The sequence below is a fragment of the Antedon bifida genome, chromosome 10 (genome assembly GCF_963402885.1).
Source record: "Antedon bifida chromosome 10, ecAntBifi1.1, whole genome shotgun sequence".
In the NCBI taxonomy this organism is placed as follows: domain Eukaryota; kingdom Metazoa; phylum Echinodermata; class Crinoidea; order Comatulida; family Antedonidae; genus Antedon; species Antedon bifida.
Genome location: NC_136235.1, coordinates 9,126,667 through 9,141,518, shown reverse-complemented (window position 1 = coordinate 9,141,518; position 14,852 = coordinate 9,126,667). Strand labels below are relative to the sequence as shown.

General features: G+C 32.3%; 1 protein-coding gene across 3 annotated transcripts in view; it reads right to left on the bottom strand.

The window, feature by feature from the left end:
• Positions 1-14,852, bottom strand: part of LOC144853804 (peroxisomal carnitine O-octanoyltransferase-like) — a 159,707-nt gene that overhangs the window by 5,100 nt on the left and 139,755 nt on the right. For all 3 annotated transcript variants that reach the window (XM_078711643.1, XM_078711642.1, XM_078711641.1), the window contains exons 2-8: positions 10,343-10,497; positions 9,772-9,896; positions 9,368-9,546; positions 8,647-8,768; positions 7,971-8,085; positions 6,455-6,542; positions 4,797-4,910 (exon numbers count right to left, since the gene is read on the bottom strand). In XM_078711643.1, coding sequence (XP_078567769.1) covers positions 4,797-4,910; positions 6,455-6,542; positions 7,971-8,085; positions 8,647-8,768; positions 9,368-9,546; positions 9,772-9,896; positions 10,343-10,478 — 879 coding nt within the window. In that variant the 5' untranslated portion in view covers positions 10,479-10,497. The remainder of the gene's footprint in view (positions 1-4,796; positions 4,911-6,454; positions 6,543-7,970; positions 8,086-8,646; positions 8,769-9,367; positions 9,547-9,771; positions 9,897-10,342; positions 10,498-14,852) is intronic.

The window sequence follows — 14,852 nt, the reverse complement described above, 5'->3', positions numbered from 1 at the left end:
TTAAACGAATTTACTCTCTCAATAATATGGTTATTAAAAGAAACAGAGATATTTTTAAACTTACTATACATGTGAGTAGTACTAAAAACCATAAGCTTTGTCTTTTAAATATTTAATGTTAGTTGGTTATCATTAAGCCATTGAGTAACTTGATTAAAATTTACATCTATTTCATTTTGAAGCCTAAGTGGGTCAGATGAACTACATAAAAGTGTGGTATCATCAGCATACATGACACATTTACATGATAAAGAATTAGGAAGTGAGTTAACATATAAAATAAAAAGCAATGGTCCTAATATTGAACCTTGAGGAACTCCGATATTTACATTCAGTGATTCAGATTTACATGAATTATTACTAACAATTTGAGATCTTTGACTAAGATATGATTTAAACCATTTAAGAGCCATTGTCTATAAAAATCAAAGATTTGGTGGCAGATGTAAAAAAATGGATTTCGCTCAAATTTTTACCATGAATAGACATTTCAATAAAAAGCATATCTACAACATTCATTTTAATTTTTAGCCTCCGTTGTCATGACAACGGTCAATTATTCAAATTTTGATGTTTTTGCCATTTTTCACAGATTTTCTATAGTAAAAAAGTACAAACTTGTATACTCATTTTAACCAAAAATACTTACAGTATACAGTTTTTGTTTATAGCAGTGTAAACAACATGTATTGAGTTTCATTTAATGTAGAAAAAAAAAATTTACAAAATGGAGTTTGGTTGATACCATTATTTTAAAAAGGGGTGTTTAAAAAAAAAAAAATTTTTATAAAAGTATACCTCATAAACGTACCTATAACTTCCAAAGTGGTGTTTTTATATCAATGAACTTTTGTAATTTGATAGTCAATAGGTTTGTCAACAATAATCACGAAAAAAATACTGGGGTAAATTTCGTACATAGGTTTTGTGTTGCCAGGAAAATACGAAAAATACAAAAAAATACAAACAAAATATCAACAAACAAAACACATGAAACACAATTTAAATATGGCTAATACAATAATAAAATGTATATGTGGCTTGTCATAATGCTACTAGAGTCATACGAATAGTTTAGATAAAATAGGAGAATGTGTTGCCAGGTTTATTTCAATTAATTGCCAGAAAAACAGTATTTTGCATTGAAATACTGTATTTAGTTGATGGAAAATAACGTTAAACTTTGAAATAATTGCGTCAATGGTTTTTATAAATTTTTACATCTATTTTGTGTAAAGAGATACAGAAAGACCTTGCAAAAAATCTGACCTTGTAAAGGTCAAAGGTCATTTGAGGTCAAAAGGGGTCAGAATGCAAAACAGGACAGGTCCTTACTTTACTACAACTATTAATGTTTGATCAAAATTTACAAGATAGTTCATAAAAAATTCTCAACAATTTTCATTTTTTACCTCTATTGTTACCTTAGCAACCATTTCTATGTGTAACTAAGGAAAGTAATTTTAAAAAAAATCGAAAAAAATGGCGTTTTTATGAATACAAAGAATTTATTGCATTTGTAATTTTTCTCAATTTTACTTCTACTGCATTCTAATAATCTTAAAGTGATGACAAACATGACCTTGTAAATTCATTCATTTTTAGGTCAAATGAGGTCAACATTTTACCATAGTAACTGTTTCTATGCGAAAATATTTTTAAAATATGGGTTTTTTTAAATTTACATTTTACATATTAAGGTCAAATGACATCAACATTTTACCTACAGTGTATTGTAGCAACTGTTTCTATACGTAACTAAGTACAATATTTTTAATATGGGGTTTCATGACTACAAAAAATTGATTACATAGCTACTACTTTCTCTCCAAATTTACCTATCTACTGAATCCCAGAAAATGTCTGATCTTGTGAAAGGGTCATTTGTTGGGTCAAATTATGTCAAAATGTATTATTTATGTTATCTTAGAACCTGTTTCTATGCGTAACTAAGGATAATTGTTTTTTAAAATACAGTGTAAGTGGCCACCCTCGGGACCTGGAAAAGTGGTCTGCCGATAAAGGGCCAAAATCACGTATTATGGCTATGCACGATATTCTTAACGAAACGAGCCTCTCAATTTTCCAGCTAATTGTATTATTATTTATAATCAGGTGGTTTAGTTTTTTTAGCATTTTCAGACAAATTTTATAAGCTTTTAACATATGAAAAATGGTCGGTCAAAATCTGTGTAGTTTTCTCATCTCTTCACAGTAATGTTTTTAAAACCACTTCGAAATAAAGCTAATATATAAATAAATACAATAAACATGGACCTCTAATTCATAGGTCCATGCAATAAGTATCACATTTTTCGGGTGGCCGCTTTACGGGAGGTCATTTATCATACAAAAAATCTCATTTTTAGTATAAAAAGGTGCCCGCAGCTGCTTACAGGAGGTGGCCGCTTACGGTAGGTACCAAATGCACTAATTAGATAGAACAAACAGGCTTTTCAAAGTGCGTTCGTTAAGGGAGGTGGTCGTAAATAAAATATGGGGTTTTCATGAATAAAAATAATCACAGAATCCTTACGAATATGACCTTGTGAAATGGTAATTTGAAAATGCTAATAAGGCACAAATTTAAATTTGTATAAGATAAGTATGACAAATCTAAAGAATATCTCAATTTTAGTTACCATAGTAATTGTTGCTATGCATAACTAAGGGAAATTAAATAATTATCAGATAATTATTAATTAATAATTACTACTGAATCCAACCATCACAGTAAAAAAACTATAGAATTTAAAACCAATATTTAATATAAAGTGTGATATTTTACATGCTGACCTTAAATGAAATGAAATTTCACATCAGGGCTTCAATATTTGTTATGTAGCATTAACATATATGAGTATATCATTGACTTTTGATTGGTTCAATTTTGGGGAGGGGAAAGTGGTAGATCCAGGAGTTTTAAATAGTTAGGGGGTTTGAGACGAGGGTCTAAAAACTTAACTTTATGTCCTATCTTTTGCATTGCAATTTTTAACTTGGGGTGGGTGGGGGCTTGGAGAAAGGGGGAGGGGTGGGATGGAGGAGTTTGAATCGGTCTATTGGTTGGGGCGATGGTAGCGGCAGTGTGGGTTGTACTTGAATGCATGAATTTGACACTCTATAGTGGATGATCGACCAAAGTGTTGCAGTTTATCTTTTTGTGGTTATTGTCGGGGTAAGAGGGGGGGGGGGGGGGGATGTGTAGTCGGAAGTGGTGGTGGATGGGCATGTGGATCTGTTTAGGTTAGCAAATAAAAGAAGTAAAAAAATGAAAGAGGAGCTTCAAAATAAGAGAGGAGTAATCTGTTGCAAAGAAAAAAAAATTTACAACGATATGATAATTTATTCAAATTTCCAGAGGATAAACCTATAAAATGACATTAAAACTGGGAATTACAGAATCTATAATTAAAAATATTGGTTTTTTTTCTCACAACACAACTAGAACTATATAAAACATTAAGAATTTTTCTGACCAATGAGTTTCAAATCAGATAATCGAAGAAAATAAAATGTTTTTACTAATATACCATGTTTTTTTTTTATAAAAATGCCTATGTTTCTCGCAACACTGCTTGTAGATTTTTAAAATACCCCAGTATTTTATTTTAGAAATCACTTATTAAACATTAGAACTACCTATTTGTAATAAATCAGCTAAAAAAAAACACCACTTTGGGCGTTATGGTGAAGTAAAGTTTAGTTGCATTTAACAATTAAAAAAAAATGAAAAACACCCCTTTTTAAATAAATGGTATCTCCCAAAGTATGAAATAAAAAAAAAAAAAAAAATATGAAACAGGTACACAATGCATTGTTATTATGCATACACTAATTATTTTTTATAATTAAATGAGCAAAACAAAAATATCGTTCATCAAAGTAGTACCAATATCCATTTTAAAAAACCTTAAAAAAGGACAAAATTTGTCAAAAACACAAATTTGGCCGTTGCCATGGAAATATATGTGTGAAATAAAAAATACTTCATATTTGATTTCTCTCAACACATATATAGCCATGTGCAAAATTTGAAAGAAATCCATTTTTTTGAGTCTGCCACTATTTTTGATATTTCTTTGATTCTTACAGACAATGGCTCTTAAGCTCGGTACTATTTATTCCAAAACCCCTTAATTTATTAAGCAAGATTTGATTGATTTACCGTATCAAAGGCCTTTTTTAGGTCCAGGAATATAGCAGCTGTTGAAATACCTTTATCAAAATTATTTAAAATATAGTCTGTAACATCTAAGAGAGTGGTTTGGGTAGAGTGATTTTTTCTGAAACCTGATTGAGAAGGATTTAGAAGGTCATGAGATCTTAAATAATGATATAATTGACGTTTGACGCGCAGTGCGCGTGCAAAAATCTCATCGAAAATAAATTCTGACAATTTTGAACATTTTAAGCGCGCGTACACATGCGTTATATGCCCTACGCACGTAATTGTATTGCCATATGATGAAATATGACCTGAAATTTATGAGTACCAAATTTTGTGATTCATGCTTATGAAGATATGATTACAAACGTGATTTCGTTAAATCGCGCGTAGACCGCGTAATGTTTGATTGCGCACCTTGAAAACATAACCACATCGATTCCTGGCCATAAGGAATATACTCTGAAAAATTGACTTAGCTAGATGAAACTGATATCAAGATAATTCACGGACAAAATAGTGCTAAGGAAAGAATAAATAAATAAATAAATAAATAAAGATCCTGACAGAATCAAGAGGTTATATGCATATCATGCATATAACCTAATAATTCCATTGTATTACTAACCTGAGTACAGTTTTGAGGAGTACCATCATCTAGCACAATGCACAAGATGCTTGATATGATATCCTGAAGATGACGTTCATTAGCAGAATCTAGTTCAATGAGATGCTGGAACGACTGAAAATGTATTAAAAAATTAAAAATTGTTTAAATATGAAAGAAAATACTTTAGATTCCTATAGTGTTTTGTTTTTCCCCTTAATAGGGGTGTTTCCTAAATAGGGGTTTGCTGTAGTGGTAAAAACATATATTGCTGTTCACAGAAAGGTGTCTTCACATTTATTTATTTTTATTTATTTGGTATAAATACTCAAAATGGAACATAAGTTTATTTACAAAAAATAACAATTAAAAGTCAAAATATAATAAAAATACAAAACATCAAACGTTAAGCCTATACGAAAAAACTAAAAAGAACCATCATCTTATATAAAAATTGCACAAAGTTAAAATCATTCATTATTGTAAAATCTTAAATTTAGAAATATTCATTATTTTAAAATATATATATAATAAATTTATACAGGGTTAAAGTTGGTCATTATTATTTAATCTAATAATTAGAAATATCAATTAATTAAATTAGTATACAGGTTTCAAATAGATAATTATTATATAGTCTTTTTTTTAAAATCACAAAGTAACATTAATTCCAATTATAGTACAATTATTATTGTTAAATTTATTTATTCAAAAAGTCTTATTGCACTAGGTAGAGTTGAAATATAGGTACACTGTACTTGTTGAAGGTACGCAATCTTCTTTCGGGCTTGGTGTTTTCAGGAATCCAAGAAGTGAAACGTCCAGATGTCCCCAGACTGTTTACGAATTTGGCAAGTACACTTAATCGTCGATCTTGTAAGGATGTTACATTCAGGATATCCAATGTGCCTTGGTACCCTGTGTAGCCGATGATGATCTTGTAAGGATGTTACATTCAGGATATCCAATGTGCCTTGGTACCCTGTGTAGCCGATGATGATCTTGTAAGGATGTTACATTCAGGATATCCAATGTGCCTTGGTACCCTGTGTAGCCGATGATGATCTTGAAAGCTCTTTCTTGCACAAACTCCAACTGGGTGCACTGCTGTTTAGTTATTGTTGAATGCCATACTCCAGTATAGGCCTGATATACGTTATATAAGTTAAAACAAGATCATTCCGAGGTGCACCCATACCGCTTTAAAACGTAGGAGATAAACGACGAAAGGACTTGGATATCATTTCTTTAACTTGGTATTTCATGTTGAGTTGTAATAAAAACCCCAGTAACTTAACAACAGGCCTTTCTTCAAGTACTTTGTCCGCAATAGTTAAAATTGGGTTTGTTCCTCATAAAGTGGACATGCATTATATGGCATTTAGTAGGGTTGGGCAGCATGTCATTCTCAACACACCAGGTTTGTAGTGCATCGAGATGACTCTGAATAGAATGACCTATCAAATTATCACCACTTCGAGGTACACGATTAATCTCACCGATTATGATTATCAAAAATACGACCAAATAAAGATGTAATCGATATGGTCGGTATTCATCAGGACTTGAATAGAGAGGTCCAAAAAGATGGAAGGTTTTACTAAATAACAATAGCAGCAATACTGCACCTTAGCTTATCTCATGTCAAACATATTTTGGGTTAAATTTTTAAAACAAACCTTTGCATATGATGTTCTATCACCAACTGTTAAAGAACTAATTCCTTGACCTCGATTACGACTTTTCTCCTTTATATGTGAAAGTTGCCTGAAATGTATCGATAATGATACACATTGTCACAAAATATTATATTAATAGTAAGAATTAATACATATAGTATATTAATGCATGCATTCATGCATACTTTTACTTATTGTATTCTAAAAAATGTCTATACTTCCAAATTTTATTTTTATATATAATATTTTGTGCTCAGTAGAGCAATTCAAGCCCTCGTCGGTGAGCCTAGCCCCCACCCACCTCATCAGGGAGCCTAGCCCCTGCGCCGTGGAACACGAGTATTTTTCGTTGGGGAATATAATATACGGCAAAAATCATTCACATTCACTTTGTAGCTTCAGTGCCTAGAAAAGCGCGACGTTCTATTTTGACTGCGAGTACGTCAGAGGGCTATACACTTTATATGCATGCATTATTGCCAGCGATCTAACTAAACAATAGGTACACACTTGTCTAGTGGTGTCCCTTTGTACAAATCGTTCAACATGGGCCCAGCTCAACTCAGCTAAATCTGACCTACGCACCACCCACTCCCACCCCAATAAAGGCAAAAAGGTCCACATTTTTAGGCCTCTAAGTCTCATGTTTTCAAAGTATAAATGTAATTTTTGAAGACCTGCAGCTCTAGTTTTAACATTTTCTTAACTCAGCCCCCAACCATAAAGCATGGATACTTATAAATTTCATTTCTTATTTCGAAGTTAATAAGTGCATTTTCCGAGGACCGAGCAGCTCTATTATTCAAAATTTTCTTACAGATCAGCAAAAGGGTATTGGTCTCACGACTTTACAATTTTCACATTCTCAGACAGTAACCAGCATACGCCTCTGCAATTAATGGCATACTTCTTGGGCCGTGGGTACGTTTTACGTTCGCATATATTTTCTATGCTACAATTTACCAGATAAATATCAGCATATTCAATTTTAAAGGACACTTTATTTTTTAAATTGAAAGAATGAATTTACACAGTGATCGCATTGGACCTCGTGCAATGTGTTTTGCACACAGTATTTTATTTATGTACCATAAAAATGGAAAAAGTTTGCTACCCTAAATATGATTAAAATGGCCTCAAATTACGATAGAACGCGTTGCTTATGGGGGATTCGCCCCTCTGGACCCCACCGAGGGTCCTTGATGGCCCCCCTGTACCCCAGCCTAGTGATGCTTGCATAGGACCCCCCCCCCCACCCACCCACCCCTTGGGGAATTTAGCCACCCTCCCGTCAGGAAGATCATGGCTGCACCACTGGCTACAACTTAATTTGCAATTAATTCTCGGATGTGACTCCAACCCACGACGTCCAGCTAGCCTGGTACATCTATACCACCAAGCTTGTGCTGATTCCCAAGAATAGATTCAAGCCCTACTTTTTATTAGTTTTTTAAAAATAGTTTTTAATGCAAAACACAATCTTAAAATAATGAATAATGTAAGATGCATAAAATACCTGAATATTTCATGTGAAGAGATAGCACATTCATTTTTATCAAGGGGAAACATCTTGAATATGTGACCATTACAAATAACAATTATGTGATTACCTCCACAAGCACCTTCCCTTTCTGAAATAATAAACCATTTCACATTAATTTTGTTTCATTTCTGTATTTCAACTATATTTTATGAGGGTGGTCTATCCAGCAGAAGGTGATCATTTAATCACTGTTTAACAATAGAGAGCAGAGTTGTTTTATCGTATCATTTATTTTGCAATAACAAATACAAACAAGAAAACAGAACAAAAGTGAGGCAATGAGGCAATGAGGCAGGATCACAAATGAATACTTAAAAAACAGTATTTTTAAAATAAATTAGTAAAATATTTCTTATATGTATATTATAAATCCAAAGGCAAACTACTGAAAAAATGACAATGGCTGGATCTCAATGGAGATACAAAAAAAAAAGCGAAAAGCTAAATCAAAACGATAAAGTAAAACAGCCAGAAAAATTAGCAGAGCTTTTGGGCAACACTAGCCCTTCATCGTGCAAGTGCACTGCATATATGTATATTATATATATATATATATATATAGGTTTTATTATTACATCAGACTGGGCTTGAACACTGGTATTGGTAGGCAATTACGTTATATTGTAGGTAATGGTATTGAGAATTTAACCTGTTTTAAAAGATCTAATGAGTTGGTCACGTTTAATTCCAGGAATACGTCCACAATTAAATATGCTACGAAGTTGATGCATCGATAGTTTATCCTTTCTACCAGCTGGAGCTAATAATTGCCTGAAACAGAAATATTTTTTGATAACTTGTTTGTAAAGTTATAGATTTTAATATCTAGCAAAAGCATCCCAAATGTACACATTTTGAAAGTCACAAACACTGAATGGATATCAATACACAATATTAATTTTATATAATAATAATAATATATATATTATAATAATATTAATTATAATGTCTTAAATGAAGCAATGAAACCCCACCACCACTGCCAGGACAATTGTGGAATTTGCGGAGGAAAGATGAAGAATACATTACACAGCGTTTAATAGCATGGTACCAGCAAAATATAAATCATGAATGCAAATACCCAGTAATATATTAAATAATGCTTCATGGACACCTTATGTAACATTTGTAATGAAATTGTCTGCTTAAAACCAAGACTGTTAATATGATTTTTTTAATTTAACGTTGAATAATAACATAAAGTTTTCAGTACCTTCTGCTTTCAATTCAAACTATTATGTAAATAAAAAAATCCTTCAAAAGCAAACTAAGTATGCAAATATTTTGAACTTCTTTCGTTATTTCAGAGTTATGTGTGTACATATTTGATGCCATCGGGAAGAAGGAGTCTAGACAGCACTTTCTCTCACCTTCTAATAATACTCCAATAGCCTAGCATATGGTAGATATAGATCGATGCTCTGGAGAGTTGCGAACCCATCTCTGGTGGCCAGATATCATCCAGGCTAGGTTGTACTCCAACCATATTACCAACAATGGCAGTCGGTGTTCTACCATTCAGGTATGCTTCCTCCCACCACTCATGAACCTAATAAATAATGAAGTCAAACGGTTTAACACTAGCAAAATGGTATACAATAACAGTAACATAGAAGTATAGCCTACTTAGTCTGTATGTTTGATAATGAGCTTCATTAATTCTGATTAAATACTGATCAAAATACTTGGAAAAGACAAGGGAATGACAGAGGGTATGGGTTGTAATCAACTCATAGTAAAGATACTAAAATCAAAGTTAATAAAAGATCCTTACCCAGTTTTTGGAATGTTTGGCTTTTTGCGCAAGTTTACTGTGAATTGTTTTTCCAATTCCTTCCTCAAATTTCTTCACTTGTTCCTTGTAAGCAAGGAACTCAGTTGTTGACAAAAACGGTTTTACTGAAAGAACATTAACAATTTTAAGATACATATTGTTCCCCTGAAAAGATAATTCTTAAAAAAATGTTTGTTGAATATGCCATTTTAATGTCACATAATAGTTATCTACTCTGACCAAAAATTAGAAAAAAAAAATGTATTTACCTGAAAAAATGTAAAGTAAAAAATATTCAAATTGACTGCCAGCCAATGAGTTTTTGGTTGAATTTAACTATTTATTTTGTCATTTTAAAAATGAGAAAATTTGTTTTTCTTTTTTTTTCTATGGAAGTGATTAACTTTATTAAAACTAAAAAATAACCTATTCAAAGTCTTATGTAATTAAACTTCATTTTTCAGATTTGGGGACGGGGAGGGGGGGGGGCTATTGGGGGTTACAATACATCTTTAAACATTATAGATAGGTCACTTGAAATATATGAAAAGAAACTGGTTTAATTAATTACCTGAATCGAGGTATTTGGTCAGAGTATTTTGTAGGCTAGGTAGGGGCAGTGAAGGTAGTGATTCATCATACTGGAAGGTGAGATCTGCAGTCACACACGAACTACTATTTGATATGTTATTACTTGTATTGCTCATTGTGATGAAGTTTTAAAATCTACAATAGAACAAAATGAATATAGTAATGTATTAAGATAGCTTCTTACACAAATTAGACATTCAATCAGACTTAATTTACTAAATTGTACTCAATAAGAAAATAGCGAGTAAAAATTTTGAAATGAGGAATTTAGGCATTACGAACCGGGGCCTAAATGAACAGACAATTACTTAGGAGAAAAAAAAAATCTATATACTTTACTGTATTTGTTTTGCTTCCAAATTGCACTTTTGTGCTAAAAAATCATTGAGCACAAAATCCTTATGGCAACATGCACAACTTTTTTAAAAATAGAAATAGAATAGTTAAAATAGTGCTGTGTGCAACACTAGCAATTTAACACTTACTCACCAGGTTGCCTGATTTAAACAAACTAGTAGTAGGGCTGGGAATTCGATCCAAGTCGACCCTAAACTGTCTCGGCCAAAGTCAAGTTGGCCCCTAGTCAAATCGGCCCCAAGTCAAATCGGCCCCAAGTCAAGTCGGCCCCATGTCAACTCGGCCTCAAGTCAACTCGGCCCCCATGGAACGCAAAAAGCGAAGCAAATTAATAAAATAACTTTAAATATATTTTATAATTTTTATAAACATTTTTATTTCACTGTATTAATCTAATAATATCTATCTAATATATCTAAGAATACTTTTATTCATTCTGGGAACATCCTTTTATCAAAATATATAGGCCCTAGGCCTACTGTACCCAGGGAGGTCTCCCTGCTGTATCTAACAAACACATAACTGAGACTATTCATCACAACTAATAATAACATTCATCAACTAGTAGTGGGGTTCCTTGCTCCAAAAAAGGGGTCGATACTCCAACTTTGGTTAGAAGCATGAAACCTGGTATGGCAACTTGTATAAATGCAACTTTTAAGATTTGAGGCCATTTAAAATAATGGCAAATGATGCAGAACTACTACTTTCTATTCATGTTTAATAGACACTTACTGTATGCATTTAACTCAATACTACAGTATAAGAGTTATTGAAAAATAATAGATCTAAACCTATTGGTTTGGTTTTTCCTTCTAAATGGAAAAAGATGCATTAATATATTTACTGTGTTTACCATATATTATATATGTAAAAAAGAAAATCATTCCTTTTCATTATTATGTTTGTATCTTAAATTTTAAAATAACTGTAATCCAACCCTCTCACAAAGATTTACTTAAACAGTCGCAGCTAAAAAATCTAAAGGCCATGCTCGATTTAGAAAATAACAAACCAATGCCATAGGCCTATATCATTTCCAAACGTGCCACCCACTTATGTTTTTCGGCAAGTATAAATGGTGAGACCCATGACATTTTTTTATAACACATTTTTAAGCTTGTTTTAAAAATGTATGACCTAAACACCAATTAGCCTGGGTGCAGAACAGTTAATATACACATTTGCGGGAAAAAAGGAAAATTTTTTTTTGGTTTTTCTGATAGAGTATACCATATAGAATGTCAGAAAAAAAATCCCCATCCCAGGGTCTTGGGGAAAATTTCTTACGGCACTTTTAAATTTTGGCCTATATAACACACACAAATTCCTATTAACACACACAAATACCTATATATAGGGGATAGGGAAAATCAATTAACAGTTTTTGTTACTTTCAGTTGTGTTTTAATGATTAAAATTAGTAGAGGCATACTTTAATAACTACTTCTCATAGTAGTTGATGAATCAAGTTGATACGATGACATCATCATGCCAGAATCCAATATGGCGTCCAATTTGGCGGGAAAAATAGGGTATTGCTAAACCCTGCAAACCCCCGCAAACCTCCAAAAAAACATAGCAAACCCCACCGAACCAACATAAAAGTGATTGAATCATGAAGTGTTGCCAAGATTTTATGTAACAGTTTATAATTAAATTCAGCTACTTTGTCTTTCATTTTGCATATTTTATTTAGCCAACAAGATTTCCAATCTATGTAATTATCATTGAAATATTGTTCCCATTTTTTTTGTGCAAGGAGTAAAATAAATACCTCTTTTACAAAACTTAAATATACAGTTTTTGTTTGTATAACTTTAAACCGATTTTCAGCAGTATCATCTATAATATTGAAGACAAGATACAGTTATTTGATATTTTTATAGTATGTTTCCATTCTTTAGGTATCGCCTTAATTATGCATGAGTATTCGTTTAGCCAATTGGATTTACATTTTAATTTAATTTTCAATTCTTCTGAAGTTAAAAATTGATTCTTCTTGACGATATCTTTAATTAAGATGATATCACTGTCGATCCAATGTTTATACAGTAGTGATTTATGCTTTAATTGTATCGAGGAATTACCCCACAACTGCTCATTCATTATTTCTTCATAACTTTGCACTGGGTTTTTATTGCATTTGTTATATTCCGTACAAGCCTGCAACATATTGTAGTAAAATTTTGGCATATCATACGCAATGTTTTTAGATTGTAGGCTAGACATGTTAAATATTATATTTTCTTGGCATGTTTTCTGAATACAAAACTTCGGAATAATTTTCCATTTTCCTTCGTCATTACTTAGCAGTCTTTTTACCCACAACGCATTTAATGCTTTCACATGTAGACCGTCAGGCATTTTGATCCCACCTTCGCTATTATCACCCATTAATGTTTTTATTTTTATTTTCGCGCGTTTGTTTTTCCATATAAACGCATATGTTAAACTATTGACTTTATTAACTACATATTGTGGTACACAGATAATGTTAGCGGCATAAGTTAGTTTTGCTAACGCCAATGACTATAACACTGTTACTCTACCGTACAATGTAAGGTTTCTTGAATTCCACAATTTTAACGTTCTTTCAAGTTCTAATAATTTTGTATCCTATTCTTACGTGTACATGACTCTTAGTCATAACCTACATATATTCCAAAAATTTTTTTTTTTCTTGCTTAAAGTCATCCCTGATATTAGACAAAATGATTCGATTATGCTGACTGCTTTATGAAGGCTATTTTCATCCCCAACGTACAAGACAGTGTCGTCTGCTAATTGGCCAATTCTAGCCTCTATATTATGTACATGTTCATTTAAATTTGGTAATTTAATACCTTTATAAACGTTGTTATTCCTTACGTTACATGCCATAACTTCAACGACAAGAATGAATACAAGCGCCGATAGAGGGCATCCTTGACGTATACCCCTTCCCATATTAAAATATTCAGACACCCATCCATTATTGACCGTAACACATTCAACGTTATTATATAGAATTTTGACCCATTCACAAAAAGAGTTACCAAAATTTATTGTTTTTTAAACTGCAAACATAAATTCTCTATTGATGGAGTCAAATGCTTTCCTAAAATCTAGGACCAACACAGCCCCTTCAATTTCATTTTTTTCCGTATATGTAAGTAAATCTTCCATTAGACGAACATTTTCTCCGGCAAAACGCCCTTTTATATAACCTTTTTGATCCGAATTAACTAAGGACGTAATAACTAGCCGTAGCCTATTGCTCAAAACATGAGCGAGGATTTTATAATCTGTATTAAGAAGCGTTATCGGTCGCCAGTTATCTAAATTACAGTATGTCGTTTAAACAAAAGCGTAATTACGCCTCTTCTTTGTGAGCATGAGAGTTCCTGTGATTCAAAACTTTCGTTTATTGATTTACAAACTAACTTTCCAATATGGTCCCAGAAGAAGGTATAAAATTCTACACTGAATCCGTCTGAACCGGGAGTTTTATTATTTTCCATCTTTAAAAGCACATTTCTACATTCCTCTTCAATAGTGATAAAACCTTCACAAACTTTACGTTACGTTCACTTTTGTTTCAGCAAGGTACCTATTGATCTGCTCATGGGGTACTTGTCTATTTGCATATAACTTTTTAAAGTGCGATACTTGTTCACTAAGGATATCTGTTGGGTTGGTTACCATGACTCCGTTAGTACGCAAGCCCTTTATTTGTTTTTTTTTTTTACTATTTGATTTTTCTAAAAAAGAATTTTGTATTGCATTCACCTTCTTCAACCTATATTGCTCTGGAACGTATTTCTGCACCTCTTGCTTCAGTATCGTATATAGATTCAAGTTTCCTTTTTTTATTACCTCCACCAAGGAGGTTATGTTTTCACCCCTGTATGTTTGTGTGTGTGTGTGTGTCTGTGAACAGCCTGGAGGCCACAGTTTTTATCCAAATCTCACCAAACTTAGCCACAATGATCAATGACTCATCATATAATTGTGGTTAAATTTTGAAAGGTCAGGGTCAAAGATCAAGGTCCACAAAAAACAAAACAAAAAAAGAAATAAAAAAATAATAATAAAAAAAAAAATAACCTCAGTGGGGCTTGAACCAGCAATCTCAACTGTGAAAGGCTGGA